Source organism: Gymnoscopelus microlampas (genome assembly GCF_963454915.1).
Source record: "Gymnoscopelus microlampas genome assembly, chromosome: 4".
NCBI lineage: Eukaryota > Metazoa > Chordata > Actinopteri > Myctophiformes > Myctophidae > Gymnoscopelus > Gymnoscopelus microlampas.
In genome coordinates this window covers 59,990,160-60,014,806 of record NC_139941.1, presented here as the reverse complement: position 1 = coordinate 60,014,806, position 24,647 = coordinate 59,990,160, and the positions used below count along the sequence as shown (strand labels likewise).

The 24,647-nt window shown below is 41.5% G+C and overlaps 1 protein-coding gene across 1 annotated transcript in view; it reads left to right on the top strand.

Annotated features, from left to right (window-relative positions):
• Positions 1-2,061: 2,061 nt before the first annotated feature.
• LOC311044180 (uncharacterized protein) overlaps positions 2,062-24,647 on the top strand; it is a 70,615-nt gene continuing 48,029 nt past the window's right edge. The window contains exons 1-13 of the mRNA XM_084055599.1: positions 2,062-2,653; positions 4,311-4,368; positions 6,175-6,322; positions 7,924-8,020; positions 8,762-9,018; positions 10,503-11,269; positions 11,822-11,868; positions 14,760-15,023; positions 16,591-16,648; positions 16,874-17,015; positions 18,252-18,348; positions 19,642-19,898; positions 20,355-21,831. Of these exons, the coding sequence (XP_083911725.1) occupies positions 2,407-2,653; positions 4,311-4,368; positions 6,175-6,322; positions 7,924-8,020; positions 8,762-9,018; positions 10,503-11,269; positions 11,822-11,868; positions 14,760-15,023; positions 16,591-16,648; positions 16,874-17,015; positions 18,252-18,348; positions 19,642-19,898; positions 20,355-21,023 (3,108 nt within the window). The 5' untranslated portion in view covers positions 2,062-2,406 and the 3' untranslated portion in view covers positions 21,024-21,831. The remainder of the gene's footprint in view (positions 2,654-4,310; positions 4,369-6,174; positions 6,323-7,923; positions 8,021-8,761; positions 9,019-10,502; positions 11,270-11,821; positions 11,869-14,759; positions 15,024-16,590; positions 16,649-16,873; positions 17,016-18,251; positions 18,349-19,641; positions 19,899-20,354; positions 21,832-24,647) is intronic.

Below are 24,647 nucleotides of genomic sequence, written 5' to 3'. Positions count from 1 at the left end.
TGCAGCATTGGGCAGCAGACAGACGACCAAGTCTTGGCCCTAGGCCCATCCCATGCTTTATTATCCCCAGGGGAGGGGGGCAATTTGGTTCGCAACATTTTGGTCAACACAACCACTACAATCAATTAAAACAACATAAAACATAATGATCAGATAACTAACCAAGGAAAGCTTATTGATAGCCATGTTCAGTGGAGTGATGGGAGTTCAAGGTTGTATTTTTATTGTTACATCTTGTGTACAGGTACATAAGAGTAAAACTTATTTTGTGCGGCTTCCTTCAGATAATGCAGCAGCAAATCTAAAAAAAGTATTAATTCATGCTCAGACACAGTACATCTAAACAAACAGGCACTCATACCTCCAGGCTAATTTCATAACACCTCAATGTGTACCTTTGGTAAAAACACAAACAAGTGATAAATTACACTCATTTATCTTTCATCATTTCTCCCCACGGAGTTGATTATTGCATGGAATATTTGTCCTCTGTGAAGGTAAACTAAAGGGATGATGATTGCTTCTTTCTAAGGGGATAAACACTCAAGTATCAATGGTATGATGATCGCTTCTTTCTTGTCACATCTTGTGTGAATGTTTAGGCTATTCCTTCAGTATGACTTTTGGGGCTGTTATTGACATGCATTACTAAGCCCTTTATATGTGACAAGAAATGCAAAGATAACTGTGACATCATACAGAGGCTCTGGCTCTTGGCAGTGGTGGATCCCGAACGGGCCTAGTGATACCCACTGTTCCAGAGCCCGACCCTTAATTAAATCAAAACTAAATAGTCCCCAATATAGTCCCCCAATCCAAAAGATTGACTGGAGGACTTTCTCAAGGTCTATGTTAGAGAAAAATGGCTTGATTTTGGAAACGATTCAAAAACTTTTTTTTTCTACTGCTTTTACCTGCTTGTTAAACTTAAAGGCAGAATCAAACATCTCACCAAGGTGTTTCACATTGGGTTTAACAAGTGTGGACAGGTTGCCACAGGGACACAGAGGGCACTTTAGAACCGAATGGGACGCATGTGCGTTCCCAGTGTGTGCGCGCGCATCACAATTTACTTTAATTTGGTTAATTCGGTACAAAAAATGTACTCCAGGATGTGTAGAGGTTTTTTCTTTTTCCTTCATCCCAAAAGTGGGTGGGTGGGTGGGATTGGGATGGGATGGGAAACCCCCCCCCCCCCCCCCCTGGGTTGCCAAGGCCGTTAGTATTCCCTGTGATGGAGTGACTGTGAGTGAGCCAAACAGGACAACTTCCAGCTTGCCTTCATTGTTGCATTGTTGCAGCTGTACAAAGGTGTGTGCCATGCAATACTTGTCCTCAAGGCAGGTCCATGAGCCTGACTGCGGAGACAGGACTGGTTGTTGGAAGAGGGGCGGAGTTATGTAACAACAATGAAGAACAAGGACTGTTATCTGAGTCCAATGACACCACCCACAAGTCTGTATGGCAATCAGCTGAAAGGTTAGGCTACATTAAAAAAATCACACCGAGTGTTAAGTGAGCGGTGCCTTTGATGAGTTAATTTCATTAAGCTATATGAACTAGAGGAACCATGTTAAATCCCTGTCTGTTCATTTCAAGGCTGCTCAACAGGAATTACAGAGCTTAAGCAATTACAGCTTGTCCCTATTGGCCATAAGACCACCTAGCAGGTTTCGTAGGTTTAGCATGCTGGGAACTGGAGTTATGGCTGTTTAAAGCCCAGCCAATAGGAACACAGAGGGGGCTGGTCTTAAGCAGGAGGAATTCATTGGAATCATGACTACATTCCAGGAGAAAAGGGGGGTTAAAAAAGATTGGCTACTCTAAATTAAAAAAAAGGGAAAAAAAGAGAGAGAGAGAGACCCAGAAAAGGAGAAAATGGAGTGGTAAGAAAAGAGATGGTGTGAGATACAGAACTCACTGACATGGCAGTCTGCCAGTCAGTCAGTGTGTCCCTCCTCCTCCTCCTCCCTTAGCAGCCAGAGGAGGAGCAGTAATAACAAGGGCTCTCCTCCCTCATTAACATAATGTTTAAACCAACTCTAGTCTTTGAAGGAGCTGTAGCTACCACACGTCTGCTGTGAAGAGGCCAGGGTCGAGCAGACCACCACTACCATCTGGAGCCCCCTCTCTACACACTTGGTGGCAGTAGAGGTCTTTCTCCTGGGTGTAGCTGGGCTCTGATCCAGGGTATCCCTCCATGTTTAAGGGTGTGGCCATTGGCCAAGTCATTCAAGCCTCAGCTTAGACCGGACGGGGACGAGGAGGAGTGATGTAAACATTTACAATCAAAACAACCAGGGATCAAACCAAACTGGATGCACTGACAGGGCCTTTTGGTTTTTAGTTTTTTTTTAAATCTTTTTGTGCAGCTTTTGTGTATCACTTCTACGCCGAGAAATAAAAATGCCTTCCATAAGAAAGTTTAAGGTGACTTGTGACGCCCTGAACGACTACGGGACGTTCTCCGAGGGCGACAACATCACGGGTAAAGTAACGGTGGAGCTGGAGAAGGACGTGAAAGTGGAGTCTCTGTTCGTCAAGGCCAAAGGAGACGCCAACGTGCACTGGTCCGAGCGACACAACGACAAGACGCACAACTACAACGCGCACAGGCGGTTCTTCAAAGTGAAGCAGGATTTGGTTGAGAAAGGTATGCATGGAGAACAAATACTAGCCTTAGATCGTAGATGTATTTTTATCGAGTCTGACTTTTACTTTCGTATCTACGAGAGTCTTCGCGACCCCCCCCCCAGTTAGCCCCACTTGGAACCTCTCCTTCCGCTATACAGCTCCGAGATGAGGTTCCACATAGCTCGGTTCATGTGGGGGGCCTGTGTTGCCAGTAAAGCCTGTATAACTTTAAACATGAGCAGAATATAAGGTGCTTACCCGCTTGCCACAAATGTTAACTAGGTGTACGGAGTATTTGTGCAATGTATTAGTCCATATTTGTCAATAAAGAGGTGTTTTAATCCCGTCTGTGTTCTCGTTTACTTCCTGTTTACATTGAGTGTAATTCCGGCTTTCACCGGTTGCGCCCCGTCACTACCGCCCAACTTCCGACAGAATCGTCCCCAGACGGGATTAAAACGGACTATACATTGTAGAAATATGGACTAATACATTGCACAAACACGCCAGACACCTAGTTAACATTTGGGGCAAGCGGGTAAGCACCTTATATTTTGCATTTGTACATGTTTGGAGAAATGCGGGCTTTACTGGTGACATCCAGGACAAACTGGCTGGGGAGTTGGGTGGTCGCTAAGACTCGTAGATACGAAAGTAAATCAGACTCGATAAAATACATTTACGATAGTCTTGATCTAAGGCTAGCTGTGTGGTGTTTATTTACAACGTTAAGGGTGATCCTAGTTAGTAGTAGTAGTAGTAGTAGTAGTAGTAGTACTAGGTTCATCATGTGGCTAGTAGTAGTAGGGTTCATGACTACTACTACTACTACTGGCTTTCATTGCGTGTTGTTGCAGCACTGCAACAGTGTGCATGTCCTGGAGTGATCTCTCTGCCTGCAGTCTCTTGCGCTCACCCTCTCCCACTCGCAAATAGTACAGTTAGTGGTACGAGTATACGAGGATGCTGAAAGGATAACACAAAAAGCCTAGGTCTTGTTTCCATTCCATGTTTCATTGTGTTAAGTTTAAGATGCACTAGAGGAAAAAACTAAATACAACTTTAGGTCCATTATTATCCAGAATAATCCAAAGGGATTGGTAGCGACCAGTCATGAAAAAACAAACAAACAAACAAACAAACATAGTATGTTTAACATACATTGAAATCTTTGATTAATACATTCATCAATTAATTAATTAATATATGTTTACTAGTGTTGTTGATATTTTTGTTGTATTGTTATTCATGCTGCTACAATGACTGAGGAACCAGACCAAAATATTGTTGTAGGCTACTCGTATGTACCTGTACACAAGACAACAATAAAGAACACCTTCAACCTTCATATGGTAATAAGCTTGTAACAAGCTTTGGCCAGTGGAAAGTGCTTTCTTGGGTTTCAAATACTACTGACCTTGTATTGAACTGTACTCTCCTGTGCTTGTCTTTGCAAACTGTTAATAAAGTAATCAATCAATCAATACATCTATCAATCAAGCCCTTAGGCTATGCCCCAACTGGAATAATCACATTCCAGTCCCATCCACACCTTCAGGCTAGCTATTCTATTGAGCCCTGACTCAAAGTAAATAGGCTAAACTGAACTTAAAACAGCCTTTTGGTGCATACTTGATGGGATAACATTAATTTAACCACAACCATTTCTCCTGCAGATAATGTTCTACCCAAAGGGATCCATTACTTTCCATTCTGCTTGAAAATTCCAGCAGGGTGAGTGAGAATTTTGTTGAAATTATGAAGACTTGTTAGCAGATCATGCATTGTACTTGATGATAATAGAGAGCTGAATTAGAGTGAACTAGAAATGGGACGAAAATGACATGTCACGATTATTGTGGCGAAAATAATTGTGATTAATGATATTATCAGGATATTCAAAATAGGCGTAAAACTTTAAATGCCACTTTTATTAACCACTTGAACCCCCAGCATGTCTATTCTGGGTGGAACGTTCGCCGAAATTAGCCGATCTACAAGCTCACAACGCGTTGTGTTGCAACGCGTTGTGAGCTTGTAGATCTGCTACTTTTGGCGAATCGATTTGTGTAGAGTGTAATTAGATCGTATAGAGGGTTTAAAACTTTAACTGGTACTGAATTTGCAGCTCAACAAAAGCTAATTCATCCTAGTGTATGATGGAGGACAATTTCACGATAAATTACAATCCCCACGATACGATTATTGTGAGCAGTGTTTTATCACAATAAACGATAACGATTATCGTCCCATCCCTTCTTGTTAGCAGATCATGCATTGTAGATCTGCTATTTTTGAAAAAACGTGAAATTCTTTGCAAATCTTTGAATATGTATGCTTTGAATCTTTGAATATGTGCTGCACAACACCACTGCAGCAGCACACATGTCTGTCCTAGTGTCTACTTCACTCCAGTCCCAACAGCCACACCCTGAACAGGCACTGCACATGACTGTTATCTATCTGTACATTAAAGACATCTTGGTATGCATGCATACATACATACATGCATGCATGCATGCATGCCTAATTTACAGTTAGGCATTTATTTAGTAGATGGCTCGTATCCAGAGCCACTTACAAAGGGCAAGAACAGTAAATGGCAGAGTAAATGTCATGGTCCCTAGTCAACAAACTGGTAAACATCAAACCTAGCATCTGCCTAAACAATATACTATCTAAATAACATACTTGAGCACTTCACTCATGTTCAACTCTCTGATGTAAGGACAATGGCTTCTATTCATGCTAACTTTCCAGGAAGAGAGAGGCTGTAGTTTCCATTAGATTGGAATCCCATCTCTCAGGCACACACAGAATACACAGATACTGTGCATTCATAGGCGGCGGGTGAGCTTGACAATTGGGAAGGCTGGGGGTCGGCCGTGCGCCAAGCGCGCGGGCGCGTTTTTTTTTTTTAGGTTTCTGGGCGGATTATGTTAGTTTCTTTTTGGTTTTTGGTTACTTTATTTCGGTTATAGGGTTAGGTTATTTAATTCATATTTTTGCCTGATTTTAAAGATTTATTATCAAAAAAATAACTAAATAATGCTGTGCACATAAATTATATATAATTTGCACAATTCACAGAATTTCCCAGCATAACATTTGGGAAGGCTTAGCCTACCCTAGCCTTCATTACCAGCCGCCTATGTGTGTATTCTTTATACTAATAGTATTCTAATTCTCTCTCCCTCTCCCTCTCCCTCTCCCTCTCTCTCTCTCTCCAAAGTAACTAGTAAAGTTTTCAAATAATTGTAGTGGAGTAAAAGTACAATATTTGCCTCTGCGATGTAGTGGAGTAGAAGTAAATGTATTGAAAATTGGAAATACTCCAGTAAAGTAAAAAGTACAGTCCTTGAAGTTGAGTAAATGTACTTAGTTACTTTACACCATTGCTGAACGGTCACTGCTTTAGTAAGAACAAGGACAGTCACCAGGCAGGACCAAACCGCAGGGAGCAACAAAGTCACACAGTTGGTGCAACAACCTCAAGTCAGCATTACAATAAACAAAGAAGCATCTGGTTTATCGTTGCAGGTCCATGCCGTCCTCCTTCAAACACAATCTTGGGAAGATCGTGTACGATCTCGAAGCTAAAATGACAAGGAGTTGGAGGATGAACGAAACCGATCTGGTTCGCCTCAACTTTGTCTCCAAGTCTGGCCATAACATTGGCCAGCTGATGGTATGTAAATATTGTGTTGAGACACTGTGTTGAGACACTGCAGGGTTTTTCTTAGGATATGACGCCACTTTGGAGGGCGTTACAGAAGTTAAGTTATACTTGATCCCCACAGGGGGGTTTGACACATCCTAATTATAATTAGGAGCAGTTGGCAGCCAATGGGCTGCGCTGGGAGAATAGTACAGCATGTAGTATGCATGTCTTCTGGTGTGGGACGAAACGGGACTCAAGGAGAATATTGTTGCAATCGGGCAGAAACCTCCATAAAAGTCCATATAACTTTTTGTGTTTATTCATAAATGAACGCTCTTGTGGGAGGGGAGTGAGCAGGACAAGCAGCAATAGACCATATTCACCCCGGTTGCCACGGCAACGGGGTGGCACTTTCAATGTTAAATTCCAAAATGGCCGCCGTGTGAATATGGTCTATTGGCGTCGCCTGCCCATGTGACTCCCCTCTCCCCAAGGCGTCGGCTGTAACATCTCTGTCATTTCAGGTCAGACGTAGTGTCCTCTCTGGTCATCCTAGGTCAGACGCTGTTTATCCTCTTTTGTCATCTCTGGTGTTGGGCTGTGGTGGGCCGTGCTGGGCGCACCCTAACAGAAAGTTGAGAAAGTTTAGCTAAGTTCCTGTCTAGTTGGCTTGCCAGTAACTTATCTTGTAAACACTTTTTGGTGCACCAGTGGCTTCGGCACGTCTCAGTGGCCTTGCCACTGATCAAGGTCAGCCAAGTTCACAGTCAGGACAGTCATGGGGTTAATACATTCACATATTTTCACATCAATGTAAAACTGTGGTTTTCAACCTTTTTCATGTCAAGGACCACCCAAAATTGTAATTTAATGAACGCTCTTCTTGATCATACTACACAGCATCACACACAAGCATCAAAAGTAGCAGATCCACAAGCTCGAAACGCGGCACAAAGTGTTTTGAGCTTGTGGGAGGTGTAATCAAGATTAACATTTTATTTTTTACAGTGGTACGGAGGTGCTCCTAGTTTGGTTCTATTTGACATAGCATGGCAAGAAGTCCCTGGACTTGCTTCTACCCACAAAATGACAGTCTGTAGCTTTAAGGTAGCTCTCCACCGCACCGACATCGGCGGCGGTAAGTGTTGGAAAGCGTCTGTTGCCTGCTGTTGAATTGGCGGTGGGTACACTGTCCCGTCGGGTCTCAAGCTCGGTCAGCTTTCGACTTTCGACGGGCTTGTTGTTGAAAAAGACACCAAGCCATAGTCTATTTTTTGCACCATAGTTTCCGCCTGTCTGTGTCTGCCCTCAGGCGCAACCTTTTTTCACACCTTCCAACCGACTGATCTTCCGACTTCATTCGACTGCCAGTCTGTAGCAATATGTAGTCTGTTTGGTGGAGAGCTACCTTTAAACTCTAATCTGAACAACAATGTTACAGAAGAGAAATATCTGACTATGGTGTTGTTTATGATTAGAAAAGAAAAGCAAAACTATTTGTTACTTATAACATTGCTAGCATAAAGGTAAGGTAAAAAAGGACAATATTGTTGTAGTATTGGGCGGAGTAGGGGTCTAAGACTTATTTTCTTGTTGTAACTTGACAGAAAGTGATGTGTCCTTTTCAGTGTCCCCAATTTGGTTCTACAAATAAAGAGATGGGCATGTTCTCCAAAGGACAAGTACACATGGACGTAACTGTCGACAAGAGGGCTTACGCTCCAGGTAATGTCGCCACAATTTTATAACTTCTGTATTCAGAATGGGGTCCATAGTAATTAAAGGAGTAGTTCACCCAAAATAAATGACTTGTTTTCTATCAATTACACTCCCCATGAAGCCTTGAATGTGTCTGCGGACAAATGCATATCATTTTGGGGTTTGAGAACCACTGATATTATATTAAAAAATGCTCGGATTTAGAAGAAGACATTTGTAGAATCCTCCAGAAGCAAAGATTTGAGTGAAAGATTTTTGCTTTAAAAAATATCAATGATTTGCACAAACTTTAACGATTAGAAAAATAAAAATAGCAGATCTACAAGCTTGTATATCTGCTATTTTTTAGTAGCCAAATTAATCTAAAATGACACAGATGCGTTCCCGGATTGAATAGATTAACAGTTCATGTGATTGACTTCACACTTGGCAGGTGTATTGCTGAGTAGGACTGTCACGATAGAAATAAACTAGCAAGAAGACAGGAAACGAGTTAACCACTAACCCTGGCGCCCCGGTTTTGGGCACGTCATCATAGCTGAAAAAAAAAGAAGAAAAAAAAAGAATTGTTAGATTTACTTCCTACTTTTGGTACTTTTAAGTACATTTTGATAGCGATACTTTTGTACTTTTACTCAAGTAAATTTTGAATTCCGGACTTTTACTTAACAGAGTGTTTCTACATTGCCACATTGATACTTTTACTTAAGTTAAAAAAAATGTGAATACTTTTTTCCACCACTGCAGGTGAGACCGTGAACATTGTTGCCAAAGTGAACAACACGTCGTCCAAGGATATGACGCCTAAATTCCAGTTGAAGAAGAAGATGGTGTTCCACGCCCAAGGCAGGACCAAGTACGACAGCACTGTGATGACCAAAGCCATCGGAGACGTCATCAGTCCCAACTCGGAACAATCCATCTCGTGTTCAATGCAGATTGGCCCCGACATACCCCAGACCATCCAGAACTGTGACATCATCACCTTGGAGTACGAGCTAAAGGTATGGGATTTGACCAGGCAAATGACAAGAGATTTTTTAAATCATGTAAAAAGTAAAGACAAACCGAACAACTGATTCAAGTGTTGTAAAAGGGTATCAGAAATGGATTCAATTCAATACATTCAGGGGACTTTAGTTCAAATCAGGAACTGTGGGGCAACCTCACAGACTGAGCTAAAAGCAACCGAAAAAGGCTTAGTCTCTAGATTTGATTTAGAATCATGGGACTGGACTGATGAGTGATGTGAGATTATTCCTTAATCTATAGTCAGCAAAGTGGTTTGAGATGTCATCAAACCAAACACGGGGGCAAAAAAGTGTTTTAGGGAACTGAAAGGAGTTGCCAAGCGGATGTGCAACTAAGACTTCATTCAGATGTTGAGGATTGAGTTACAGAGACACACAGAATGGTCCACTTTCGTCTGAATAAGCTACAGTATGGACCCGTTTTCACATTTTGACTACAAAAAAAATGAAAATAAACGTATACATATAAAATATATGAATATAAGGAGCATACTGTAGGGTCATTGCGAACAGTATTGGACATAATGAGACGAGGCGTATACTGTATCATGTAAACGCCCAAGTAATGTTATTATCTTCTGGGTGTGTTTTCATTAAGTATTTTTGTGTCAACGTGAACACCATCTGTCCATCCATGCTGGATGGACAGACAGACACACAGAAACGCCTAAATCGGGGGTTCTCAATCTTCTTTTATGCCACGACTCCATTTTATGGTGGAATTCCTTTGGCGACCCCTCACTTTATTTATAGTGCAATTTCAAAGTGGAAATAAAGGATATCTTAAAATAAAAGCATACATTGTTGGTCTTTATATGTGAATATTTATTAGAAAATGAAATTAAAGCAGGGATTCCTGCAGATTTGTAAGCCTAACTTATCTCTTATCGCGAACCATAGTTTGAGAACCGCTGACCTAAATGAAACACACCCATGTTATTACCTTCAGCTGCATTTACATATCGAATGTCTGCTGTGAAAAGGGTTCATTCTCAGCAGTGTGTTTTATACTGCTTAGGTTTACTCATTTTAGTTGGCACAAGCAGGACATCTGGCGGTCAAAGTCATGTAATGCACATGCTAAGACAGTACAGGAACATTTCAGAGGCTGTAATGTAAACGGGAAGTAAAGACAGGCAGAACAATTTCATAACTCCATCCCGAGTCCACCGCAGCTAAAAACCCGAGTGGACGGTCCATGCGCTAGATCTTTTTTTGTTTTATCCGACATTCATAATGACAGAAACCTCGCCAAAGTGTTTTTGTCCCAAATGGGCCGCCGTAGTGTTTACAAGCGGCTTGGATGAAATCACGGTTGAAATCACATCCTAGGACATAATAACAGGTAAAGGTAAGGAAAAGGCTGTCCGGAATTCTCCTTTAACCCTTTTACCAACTTGGACAACATGTCAATGAGACATAAAAATGATATCATTAATCTGCTTCTGTATTCGTAGGCATATTTGGACATCAGCTTTGCTTCGGATCCAGAGGTCAAGTTCCCAGTGGTCCTCCTTGCGCTCGGATACATGGATCGCTGCGCCGCTCCGGGGGGCCACCCGGGGGCCTTCGGGGGACCAACCAGCAGTGATTTCCCCCCTCCTGCTTTTCCTCCGGCGGGCGGATATCCCGCTGGACCCCCAGGTCAGGTTGCGTATGGCCCGTATCCTGCTGGACCCCCAGGAGGTCAGGTCACGTACGGACCCCCGGGTCAGGCCGCGTACGGCTACCCAGCTGGCCCCGGACAGCCGCCCATGTACGCAGCGCCGCCACCTATGTACGGCGCGCAGCAGCCAGGCATGGCAGGGGGTTATAATAACCCGCTGCCGACGCAGCCGTCTCCTTACGGCTCTCCGTTCTCCTCGTCTTCGTCTTCTCCGGTGAGGCATCCACCTCCTCCTCATCTTGCTAATGCTCCTCACCTCAACGTGTTCCCACCGCCTTCTCCCTCTGCCCCGCCGCCTCCTCCCTCTGCCCCGGCCCTCCCCCAGAAGTCAGACCTGCCCCCGCCCACCGCCCAGCTGTACAACCTGAGCCTGTCGGACGCGCCCCCCTCCGCCCCGTCGTACAGCCTGTCCGACATGTCCCCCTCCGCCCCGCCGGCGTTTGGCCTCCCGGACATGATGAACACCAACTTCCTGTCCACGGAGGAAGTGCCTCCGTCTTACACGTCACTTTACCCGGCGCCGCCTTCTGATACCAGTGCATCCGGTGAAAAGAAGTAGTGGTTTCCCAGTGATATACTGGGGTTAAGCTTGACTTGTACTCCCGCCGCAGCCAGGCACCCATTTTGGAGGCTGTCAATGCACTGAATGGGACGTTTAATCAGATTATTGGTCTAAGTAGGTGATATAATGACCTACCCACGTTTAATCAGACTATTGATTGGTATAAGTAGGTGAGATACTGACCTACCCAGGTTTAATCAGACTATTGATTGGTCTAAGTAGGTGAGATACTGACCTACCCACATTTAATCAGACTATTGATTGGTGAGATACTGACCTACAAAGTAGGTGTTTTGTATAAAGTATAGTTTTGGACTGCGTTGGAGGCAACGTTCGGCACGGCAACTCGCTCGCTTTAGCTCGCTCGGCGGTGCCTCTCGTGACTCCAGTTTGCTTGAGCCGACTCAGTGCCGTCCGAGTTATGTAGCGATAGGCACAGAATCGTAAATCATGTTTTGGGGACTGAGCCCCGCCGGTAGGTCAGAATCTCACCTACTTAGACCAATCAATCAATAGTCTGATTAAACTCCCATTCAGTGCATTGATAGCATCCGAAGCCGGTGTCGCAGGGCTATCTCGCGTTATCAGCTTGAAGGTCAGCAAGCGACACCGTCTTACAGAGTGGTTAGGGTGACACCTTGTGGCCTTACAACACTTACGTATCACCCCCAGGCATTGATGTTGTCACCTTCTGGTTATTGTCGTATGAATGCATTTATATTTTGGAATTGTATACATTAGACAGTATATCATGACTGTATGGGTCAATAAATGTACATTTTCTATATCACTTTTACGCAGAGGCCACCATGAATCATAATGGCTTTGAATCCATCTACTGTACCTTGATGTTTATGATCAGCCCACTGATAAGCTACCTTGATGTTTATTATCTGCCCACTTGACAGGAAGGAACTCTGATTGAGAGTTACATAACACGCAGCCGGGAAAACATGGATTTGTTTTATGCAGTCTTCCAGTCTTGGGAAAAGTATTTTATTCGAACCTGCTACTCGCCGTCAGGCTACATTAGGGCCTATATGTGGTATGCGCCTTAACCACTAGGCCATCAGCGCACTGGAAAAGTTATGTGTTGTCCCGGAAAATATTGTATGTGTAAAGTGATAACTGCAGATCAGGTTTTCGTAAGCTAGATATCTGTCAGTGTAGGTGAGAGGTAATATTTGGAAATACTGAAGAAAGTAAAAAATACCCCAAAATTGTACTTAAGTACAGTACTTGAGTAAATGTACTTTGCTACTTTACACCACTGCAGAACATTATCATTCATCAGTGCGGAAGCTCAGATCATTATAATGCAATCATGTGATGCGAGGCTGTGGAGCAACACTGCAGATAGGAAGTAAGTGGAGGGCAGCGATCCAGGAGTCCTGAGTCCACTCCACACCCTCGAATTGCATTATGATTTCATTATCTTTACAGTTATCATTCTTGGTGTGGATGGCCCTTTACGGTCAGGTCACATTGTTCTGATGGCTCTTGTGGGAAGTGGTGTCATGTTTTTCCGGTTAGGACAGAGGTTCCACAGAAAAAGGCCCCTTTTATGACATGTAAATGTAGAAAGGAGGAAACAGGAAGAACGTTAAATTATGAACACCATGAGATGATGTTTTGGATGAACAGAATCAGATCCAACCTACTGTGTATATACAACCCCTTTTTTATGTGAAATACTTTTATAGAAAAATAATTATAGAAAAATAATTATGTTGCCATTCTTTAAAAGCTAAACATCTCTTCCAGGGACAGCCTTGTGTTTTCATTAGGTATTAGGTAGTCACATTAAGCAAGGTCAATCTATGATGACCTCATCTCCGCCATTTTATTGGGCAGCTGTGAGCTAGTATGCAAAGAAAACCCTTCACATTTTATTTACCTAAGTGCATGACGTTTTCCTGTATTCTGTCTCAGTAAAATTAAATGGCTGTTTGATTCTGATATTGAACATTGGTAAGTATGTGAGTGGTGTGTTTTACATGTATATTATGTATAGATGTATAATTAAAACTAATCCGCATCCGCCTTACTTACATGCATCCCCTTTATGTTATGGAACTACCTCTGCAGTGTCCACATGATCATCAACTTCAGTTTGCACAAAGATACTGATGGATTAATAAATCATTTAATAAACATGTCCAAAAAGGAGTAGGAATAATAATGCCTATATTTATTCCTACCCCAGTTCACATACAAGGTGCATATTCCCGGAAATACTAACCACTACGTTTTCTCTGACTTTTTCCACGTGAGATATGAATAAATGTCTGCTGTTTGTTGGTGCATATTCTCTGTAAGCAAGCCTTAAATCGATTAGCTCTATTGTGAACTAGCAGGTACCATTTACAGTTTTTTCTATTTTAGTTGTCTACTCTAGTACATTGGATATTGTATGAATGTATTTACAGTATTACTGATTACCCCCCATTTAGGACTACAATGGAAATATGCTCAGGCTTTTTTGTGTTTTATCCTTTCGTCAGATATATACAAATATGTTTGTGCATTTTTGTCAATAAAAACAATCAATCTATGATATGTCTATGAATCTAATATTGAAAGCCAATGTTCACATCACAATGTGATCATTTATCATATATATTCAAAACTATTGGCTAATTAACTGTTACTTACATCTTACCGAGGCATTTAAGTAAGCTTTAGGGTTGTCTAAAAACTTCCATCACTGTAGGCGGTATTAATTAAGAGATCTTCAATCCCCCGCCCCTCTATAGTCTGGAGTAGCCCTGAAACATGACTGTCATATATTATATGACAGTCATAGATGAACTTCAACCTGGTGTTTGCCTTTCTCCATTTACAGCCCGTACATCTACATGAACGTTCAGATTTCAAATATAAAGTTCTTACCCCACGGCTACAAATGTTAATATTATATCTGGGTCCTCAGAAGTACCCGTGTGTTCCGTATTCTTTAATAAAAAAGCCTTTTAATCCGATTGGTGGCCATTTTCTCCATAGTTTCTCCTCATGCTTTCAACTACGTGACCCTATCGGTTAAAAGGTGTACTGCACTCTGATACATTATAATTCTATGAGAAAATGGCCATCGATCGGATTAAAATGCTTTTTATTAAACAATACGGAAAATACTGCAACTTCTGAGGGCCCGTACTTCATTGTAACATCCATGGCCATGGCATAAGCACTTTATATTTGAAATTTTAACGTTTATGTAGATGTACAGGCCAAAAAGGGAGAAAGTGCAAACACCAGGTTGAAGTTCATCCATGATGACCATTGTGTGATCCATGGCTATATGTCATAATAACCTATGTACTGTAGGTGTCATATAGCCTAACTGGACCCTAAAATAAAGCTAATGTTAACGTGGGTGGTATTAAGAGATCTAAAATCAATCCCTGCACAGTCTGGAGGACCCGCCCCCATGTCAACAACAAGCGCCACACGCCCTATTGTAGTTTGGTGATTTACTTCCAGCAGAAATGCCTTCGGTGAAAGACCTCAACGTAATCTGTAATGTTCTCAACGAGGAGAACACCTTCTCAGCGGGAGATCCGGTCACTGGAAGGGTCACCTTCCAGCTGGAGAAAGAGTTAAAAGTGAAAAGTGTTGTCATCAAGCTGAAAGGAGACGCCAATGTTCGGTGGACTGAATCAGGAACAGGAGATAGCAGCGACGATACCTACTATGCACACAGGAGATACTTCAAACTCAAAACATATCTGGTTCCAGAAAACGCACAAGGTAAATGTTTTTAAGGTGTATTTTTTGGAGTTGGAGCAAAAAATGTTGGTTAACGTGCATTTCCTGCTGCATGCATCATTGTTGGAAAAGGTACTCACATGTTTTACTTAAGTAAAAGTATCAATACTGCAATTTAGAATTTCTACATAGAATTTCAAAAAGTAGAAAGTACTCATTAAGCTTAATGTCCAATTTCACAAGTTTTCAAAGTGTGTAAAACTATTTTGAAAATTGCAAAAGTATAGGGTTGAAGTGGTTAAAGGACGACTTCACCACTTTTCAACATATCTTCATATAATAGGTCCTCACTAATGCTCATGATAAAATTATTTAAAAAAATTCTACTTGGTCTGTGTCTCATAGGAGGACTGTGGACAGTCCAGAAACCCGTCTACCAGTGACATCATCGTTAGGCAGGATTTATTCCTCTAAAAAGATTACAATTTTTTTATTCAGATTTTTATTAAGGCGAGAACAATGGGATCTATTATTGCATTGCAACTTTCCAGGAATACAAAGCCTGCAGTTTCTATTAGCTTGGATTCCCCATCGATGATGTCACTGGTAGACGGGTTTCTGAACTGTCCACAGCCCTCCTCTGAGATACAGACTGATTAGATTTTTTTTTTATCATTTTATCATGAGCATTAGTGAGGACCTATTATATGAAGATATGTTGAAAAGTGGTGAAGTCGTCCTTTAATGTATGTTTTGTAATAATAATAAAAAATCTACAAAGCAACTGTAAAGTTTTCATACAACTGTAGTGTAGTAAAACTACAATATTTTCCTCAGAGATATATAGTGGAGTAAAAGTATTGAAAATTGGAAATACAACATTAAAGTAAAAAAAATGCTCAAAATTGTACTTAAGTACAGTACTTCAGTAAATGTACTTAGTTACTTTACACCACTGCATAATATGTCATCTACCTTACAATTGGAATCTACAGTCATGCGCGAGAATGTTTGTACGGCACCAGTGTTGCCAGATTGCGCGCGAGCAACAAGCAACCAGCTTCATGCAAAAACACCGCACTGCGTGCTGCGTGCTGCGCACTGCGCATGCGTGGACGCACTTTCCCTAACCAATTACATGCCACTTCACGCTTACAACTCCTGGACATGGCAACCCCGCCCCCCATCCAAATACTGTCTGTCTGACTCTTTGGGAGGGTTGAACGCAGCGAACGCCGTCTCGCTGGGCTGAGCGGGCTGCTTCATCAATCTGTGCCGCACATTCTGGTCCTGCAAGAGCCTGTGTCAATAGATAGATAGATGAACGGGTGAAATGTGTCCGTCTCTCAGTTTGCTTTCGTTTTCGGTTTGCGTCTCGAAACAAGTGTCGAAAACGTCTACAGCCTACTACACGAGAGCCTCGCGCCAGCGACTAGACGGAAGGGTCGCGTAGCGACCCGCACCTCTAGTGGTCATACAACTGCAGACCTCTCACAACCACCTGTTTGTCTGTCTCAGAACCCCAGCTTTGGTTATGATGAGCTGACACACACACATAGCATATTTTGAGGTAATATATGAGGTAACATATTTTGTATTTCTTTTTCAGAGACTGTACTTGCTGAAGGACCCCATGCCTACAACTTCAACTTCAAAATACCAGTGGAGTATGATTTGTTATGTTTGATATACAATAACGATACATTTTCATAATTATGAAATAGTCTATGTTTGAGGCATGCAAAATATGCAGCCCAGACTGAGAAAAAAAAATCATTTGATCGGGCCGATCAGTCACTGCGTTTCAACTGCTGTCCGTACAACAGTGAAAAGCATCAAAATAATGTTATGGCTATGAGAAATCCACTGGAGTACTGACTCTTCCTTTACAGAAAGATGCCACCATCCTTCAAAGGAATACATGGGAGGATTGTCTACGTGTTGGAGGCCAAGGTGTCCAGGAGCTGGAGGCCGAATAGCGTCTCAACACACGAGTTAACCTTTGTTAATAAGTTCCTTTCAGCATCTGCAGCGGTAAGACCTTATTTCAACTCTATGGGTAAGACGCCATGGCTAAGCTTAGCGCAACTAGTTTCACCTATTATTAAATGTTTTGCTACAGTAGTAGGAATATTTGGATTTTTTGTTGGGCCCGGAGGCTGGCCAGCGGTTTTGCGAGATTTGCTCTGGATTCACACACACACACACACACACACACACACACACACACACACACACACACACACACACACACACACACACACACACACACACACACACACACACACACACACACACACACACACACACATTCTCAGTGGGTAGGTATACTATGGAATACAAAAACACCCCAAAACACGCTCGCCCCAGGTCAAATCTGGTCAAATCCGTCCTAAATGTAACCTCAGTAAAACTATGCCTAAACTTAACTAACCTTAGTCATGGCAGAGTGGTTCTTTATACTGGCATATCTGTTTTTTATACATAGTCTCTTGGTAAAAGGCATGTCAGTTCATGATATCACTGGCTGTACTCAAAACCTGGACACGCTCTCTTGCATTTACATGTAACTGGACACCACTGTCGTTGGGCAAGTTGTAGTGGGCATTTTGACGGGCTGTGAGGACAGTTTTCAGCTGCAGGGTGAGGAGGTTGGAGCCTGTACCACTCTGATGTTGCAGGGTGTGTGTGTGTGTGGAAAGCGGGGCATTTGATGTTGCAAATATGGAAAGGCAATTATTTACCGAATGTGATGGGTGGAGTCCGGACCGGAGTTGAAGTCCTTTATGACAGATTATTAGTTAAAAGGGCATTATCTAAATGGGTTGTCTTTCCAGATTGGATCAAATTAGCAACACACCTGAAAATGTAATGCTGGAGAGACGGGGAGACCCCTGTTACCGAACAAACACTCTATGACTATGTTTACTATCAGTATATAGAGCTTTAACTTCTTAACCTATTATGCCTGTACATTGTTGTACCTTTAAAACTGGGAAAGCATCTGTGGCATTTTAGATGTTGCGATGTATATAGCAACAGGATTTTGAATACAAAATACAAGTTGTTCTGAAAACTTTGGCTTTAGAAGGCGTTTTTAAAATCGGCCTCAGGTCTAAATGGGTTAGCAAAACCTTTTTGTTTTAAAAAACAAAAAATATAACTTGCAGCATTTCATCCAAAATGTAATATGTGACCTTGTACACTGTATATAGCTCTTCAGTAACTAATATAAATGTACATGATTGCATTTGTACATGTGCATTCTAGTCTCCTCAGGTTGGTTCGGTGGAAAAAGAGCTTGGGACTTTCCGCAAAGGACTTGTCAAAATGGAGGCCTCTGTTGACAAGGGCACTTGTTGTCCAGGTAACTATACCCCCAACATGATAGTTTTAGTTTGATTTACAACATAAAAAATAGATTTGTACGCTTCTGTCACGCTCACACCCGGGGATGGAACCAGGACCCAAAATGCAGAAAACACTCTTAAAGGGCAAGACCACTTTGGTAGAGGTTTGGGTTGTGTAGTTACCTTGCCATGATGTAACTCCAAAGGTGGGCAAGAAATAAAAAATAATTGCTCCATTGATTAGAAATTGATAATTCAAAATATGCTCCTCATTGACTTACATTGTACGGTAAAACAGCTCTCAAAGTCACTCTTTTAGCACATAAACGAACACAAGCAAAGTTGATTCAGACAATATAGAACATCACCAAACCCAGTACTATTTTTTTTTTTAATAAAAATGTCAACTTCCTGATGATTTTGCCATTTTTAATAAGTAGAAAACCTGGACTGGATCCGTGGATCCGGATCCGGATCTTCAAATAGTAAAATCAATAGGAATTTGACATTTTTATTAAAAAAACAAACAGTACTGGGTTTGGTGATGTTCTATATTGCCTGAATCAGCTATGTTTGGGTTCATTTATGTGCTAAAAGAGTGACTTTGAGAGCTGTTTTACCGTACAATGTAAGTCAATGAGGAGCATATTTTGAATTATCAATTTCTAATCAATGGAGCAATTATTTTTGATTTCTTGTCCACCTTTGGGGTTACATCATGGCAAGGTAACTACACAACCCAAACCTCTACCAAAGTGGTCTTACCCTTTAACACGAAAGAAGTTGGTAAACTGAAAACTCCGTACAGAAAACTCAGATACATCTCACAGGGCAAAAGTCACTCTTAAATAAAACTGAAACTCGAGCTGGAACAGAGCAAATGGCAGCAGACAAACAGACGACAACAATCCAGCAATGTAACTGAGCACACAGCACAATTTAAATAGTCTTAAACAGTCTCTCAATCAGGGCCAAACAGAGAGGGGAGGTGAGCGGAACGAGGGCGAGAACACACTTGGCAAGGGCAGAGTCACATACAGTAACTGGAGGGGGACACAGAGTAGGGGCAGAGGCCAAGATCGTGACAGATTCAGTGTATCCCTGCAAGTCAACAACACTGTATATTGCATTGTTATTATGGAGTTGAGACTGCATTAAAATATACCTATAGTTCTGCAGAACAAGTATAGTTTATTATCATTATTATTATTAAAGTATTGATATTGTACTTGTCTAATTACCTTTCTAGGAACATACAGCTGTTTTGTTTAATTATCCCAGTGATCATTTGTTATTATCTTCTTCTAAAGGTGAGAAAATGACTATTGTGGCCAAAGTCAACAATTCCTCATCTAAGAAAATGACGCCCAAATTCAAAATGGTTCAAAAAGTGGTGTATCGTGCCCAAGGCCGCACCAACAGGAGTTCGAGGGAAGTGTGCAAAGGGGTGGGGAACCTTATTGAACCCAAAGCAAACGAAACAATCACTTGTCAGATGGAGGTTCCTGCAGGCTGGTGCCCGACCATCAGCAACTGTGAAATCATCTCATTAGATTACGTTGTAAAGGTATGTACAGTTTGTAGTACAGTTAACCTGGCTGCCAGATCCAAAAAGCTTGTTTTACACATTTGTTTCACAGCTTATTGTCTTGAGGAGCCTGGTTATTCAATACCGCCCCCATCTGGCAGAGTCAGGTTAAGTTAAAGTATGTTTCACAATGTTCCATTGACCAATTTTAGTTCTTGTTTTTCCTCTTAATTTTCTTACCAAACTACGTACAGGATTGTGGTTTAAAATTGAACATCACATTAGAGCCCTGCATGGGGTCCCGTGGGAGCCGACACACATCTTGCGGGAGCGGGTGGTGTTTAAATAATTCCTGCGGGCGGAAATGGGTGGTCAAAATAAATGGTCTATGGTGACTCTGGAATCAATTTTGACTAATATCTATAGGCTAAAACATATAGGATTATAAAATGTTTTATCTCAATGTCAATCTAACTGCCTGCTTCTTATTCTCAGGCGTATTTGGACGTCAGCTTTGCTTTTGACCCAGAGGTCGAGTTTCAAGTGGTCATGCTAGCCGCTGGCATGACCAGCGGGTCTATCCCTCCACCATTTGGAGCTGGGGGTCCCGCTCCCTACCAGCCACAGGGTTTTGGGGGTCCCGCTCCCTACCAGCCACAGGGTTTCGGGGGTCCACCCTACCAGCAGCCACAGGGTTTCGGGGGTCCAACCCAGAGCGACTTCCCTCCACCCTACCAGCAGCCACAGGGTTTCGGGGGGCCAACCCACAACAGCGGCTTCCAACCACCTGTTGCCCCGGTGGGACTTTACCCCACTGTACCCTCGGGTCCTGGCGTGCATCCAGGCTACCCAGCAGGCCCAAGCCCGGCCGGTACCAACAATTTTCCAGGGTACTCTTCAAATCCGCCTGCATATGCGGATCTCCAAAATGATCCATCCGGCTCAAAGCCCAGCCATGAGTCATATAATGTTAACCCTTTGCCACAGCAGTCTCCCGGCCAGCCTGGTTTCCCCGTGTATCCCCACCTCCCTCCAACTGCTCCGCCTGTGTTCAACCCATCGCTTCAACCCACGTTCAACATCGATCCAACTGCCCCAGCGATGAGTTACAACTTCCTGTCTGAACAGAAAGAAGAGCCTCCGTCTTACATGCCCAAGGTTTAGCTACATAAGACATGGAGTCTGTGGGGTTCTTGTGGGGGATATTTGAAAATAGCCGATCTACAAGTTCACAACGTGACGCGATGCGACAGGTTGTAACACGTTGTGAGCTGGTAGATATGCTATTTTCGGAAACATTGCAAAAAGTTTTAAATACTTGAAATAATTTTACACAATCTTCTCTTATGGAAGTCTCTGGCACAAAGTCTTTGCAGGTGGGGGTCTGTGGCTAAATGCATTTCATTTCGGGAGTCCTTGACATGAAAATGTTTGAGAACCCAGTGTTTCCCCTAGCCAGATATTTATGCTCAAACACAAAGTCTTATATCTTATATTGTACTGTACATGTGCACAGTAATAAAATGTATAGTTTACATATGAATTGTCTCCAGATTTAGGAAAATACACTTTTATTAGACAAAAGTATACAAATCAGTCAGTCACACATCAACAACTAGTGATGGCATCCTGCCTGAGCGCATTTTAGCATTATATCAATCATTATCATTGATATAATCTTTTCTGTAAAAAATAATTTACATCTTTTCTGCAAATCATTTAGGGCGGGGCAATATGTCGATATAATATCAATATAGTGATATGAGACTAGATATCGTCTGGGATTTTGGATATTATAATATTGTGATATGGCTGTCAGTAATTTATTTTATATTTAAATCATCCAATAACACAATTAAATCATTAATCGCAATTATTTGTATGACAATTAATCGTCAACTCAAATTTTGCAACCGTGACAGCCCTGATGGCTGTTGTCTTTTCCTGGTTTTAAAGGCTACGTTGCAGTGAAGTGTTCTAGCTGTTAATTTATTTACCTTTACCCACTTAGTTACAGGGTGCTTCCTACGCAAGTATGGAATTTGGAGTATGGAAAAAATATTTATGTTTTCCATCCTGTTTTCTAAAATATAAAATTCAGAATTTCAACAAAATAAATGTATTGATTGACTGCATTGGTTAGATTACCTCCTCTTTTGGCACAGAGCTTTGAGAGTGACTTCATTTATAAACAGTGTTTCCAACAAGTATGCTTTACGTTTTACTCCATAAACGGCCAATGAAGCAACGTCAATGTACAATTAGTTCTCTTTTAGTTCCCTGGTGAACTGAACACCACTTCTGTTCCTGTAGGGGTTGAAGGTATTCAGTTGTTTAAATTTACATGACAAATATAACATCCATTTCACTATTTTAGCATTGTCTGGGTTATCTGAAGTTATGCCTTCATTGAAAGACCTTAATGTAACTTGTGATGTTCTCAGCAAGGAGGGCACCTTTGCAGGGGGCGATCCGGTCACAGGGAGAGTTCCAGTTCCACTTGGAAAAATAAACCAAAGTTTAAAGTGTTTTCATCAAACTGAAAGGCCATGCTAATGTTCGGTGGACGACAGGGATGGGAGATGACAGCAGAACATACTACTGTATGCACACAGAAGATATTTATTTCGTTTTTACTTCCAGAAAACCAAGAACATAGGCTGACTGAAATGTTGTTTTGTTTTGTTACCTAACCTCCCTAAGGTAAACTCAAATCAAGCTCCATCATTGCAGTATCATGAAAGGTGGAAAGAGAAAGAAACTCATGGTCCTCTCACCAACACCTGTTGCCATAGACTACTAGCCCAGTGGTTGTCAAACTTTTGGGGGATTTTACAGGGCTGGAACTACTAAAGGGCCACAGGTGGGCACTGGCCCCCTCTGTGATGTGATTGGCCCAGTCAGTGTGTCCAACCACTGTCACTATTTATGAGTGGTGGCATTCAAAGAGGAAGCAAAAATGAAAATTTTACTGACATAATTGTAAAACAACAGTGGAAAAACCAAAACTAAGCAAACGAGTTGAGTGACAAGCGGGGTCACCGGAGACCTAGTCACTTGAGAGAATTGGGAACTTTTTTTCTGGAGAACTGGGCCCTTGAGAATCAGTATTAGTGTCACATCACAGGTTTACAGGTGTAAGCAGGTGGGTGATGTATACTGTATATATGTATTTATTTATTTTTTCGTACAAGCTCCATTTGTAGTTTTCAGGAAACGGAATAAGAATAGAGATAGAAAGAAGATGTTGGAAAACAGGTTAGAAAAACAATATGGTCTAAGTGGTAAAGCATTTTGTGGGAAACCAAGCATTATTTTGGGGGGAGAATTACTTGGGGACTTTATTTTTTTTTTACATTTTATAACAAATTTCTATTAGCTTACCCTATTTTACATTTTAAAACACATTCTTAATTCTATTCAATGAACAGTCGGAGTCATATTCACCTGTATCAATTACAAGCCCTAGCTAATATATCCACTCAACCCAATGATAACTATAACTAACCAAAAGCGACATAATCACCCTTATGACAGTTTTTGGCAGTTTACATAAACTGGAATGTAGCTTATTATTGTCATGTAATGCATAACCTATGTAGGTATGTCATATAGCCTTGTGTTTTGGACCCGAAAATAAAGCTAATGTTGTAGGTGGCCAATGGTGGAAAGTAACTAAGTACAATTACTCAAGTAGCCTGCAGTACTTATGTACAATTTTGAGGTATTTGTTTTTACTTTACTGGTGTACTTCCAATTTTCAATAATTGTACTCTACTCCACTACATCTCAAAGGCAGCTCCACTATGATTTGAAAACTTTAGTGTAGATTTTGATTATAAACCACTTTAGACCTATATAATTTGGAAAATAGCCAATACAACCTCACAACGCTATTTCCAAAGGATTTGTGTACATTTTATGCAATTGAAAACTTGTGAAATGGGACCGTCTGCATTATATGAGTATTTCTTTTTCGATGCCAATACTTTTGTACTTTTACTCAAATAAAATTTGAATACCGAACTTTTACTTGCAACAGGCTATTTCTATAATATGGCATTGATACTTTCACTTGAGTAAAACAAATCCATCACTGTAGATGGTATTAATTAAGAGATCTTCAATCTCCCCGCCCCTCTATAGTCTGGAGTAGCCCTGAATCATGACTGTCATATATTACATGACAGTCATGGATGAACTTCAACCTGGTGTTTGCCTTTCTCCATTTACAGCCCGTACATCTACATAAACGTTCAGATTTCAAATATAAAGTGCTTACCCCATGGCCATAGATGTTAAGATTATTTCCGAGTTCTCAGAAGTACCCGTGTGTTCTGTATTATTTAATAAAAAAGCATTTTAATCTGGTTGGTGGTAATTTTCTCCGTATTTTCTCCACATGCTTTTAACTACGTGACCCTATTGGTTGAGAGATGTACTGCACTCTGAAACATTATGATAAAATGGCCACCAATCGGATTAAAATACTTTTTATTTAACAATACGGAAGATACTGGTAAATATGAGGCACCGTCCATCATTGTAACATCCATGGCCATGGAGTAAGCACTTTATATTTGAAATCTGAACGTTTATGTAGACATACCGGCCAAAAAGGGAGAAAGTGCAAACAGCAGGTTGAAGTTCATCCATGATGACCGTCGTGTGATCCATGGCTATATGTCATAATAACCTATGTACTGTAGGTGTCATATAGCCTAACTGGACCCTTAAATAAGCTAATGTTAACGTGGGTGGACTGATATTAAGAGATCTTCAATCCAT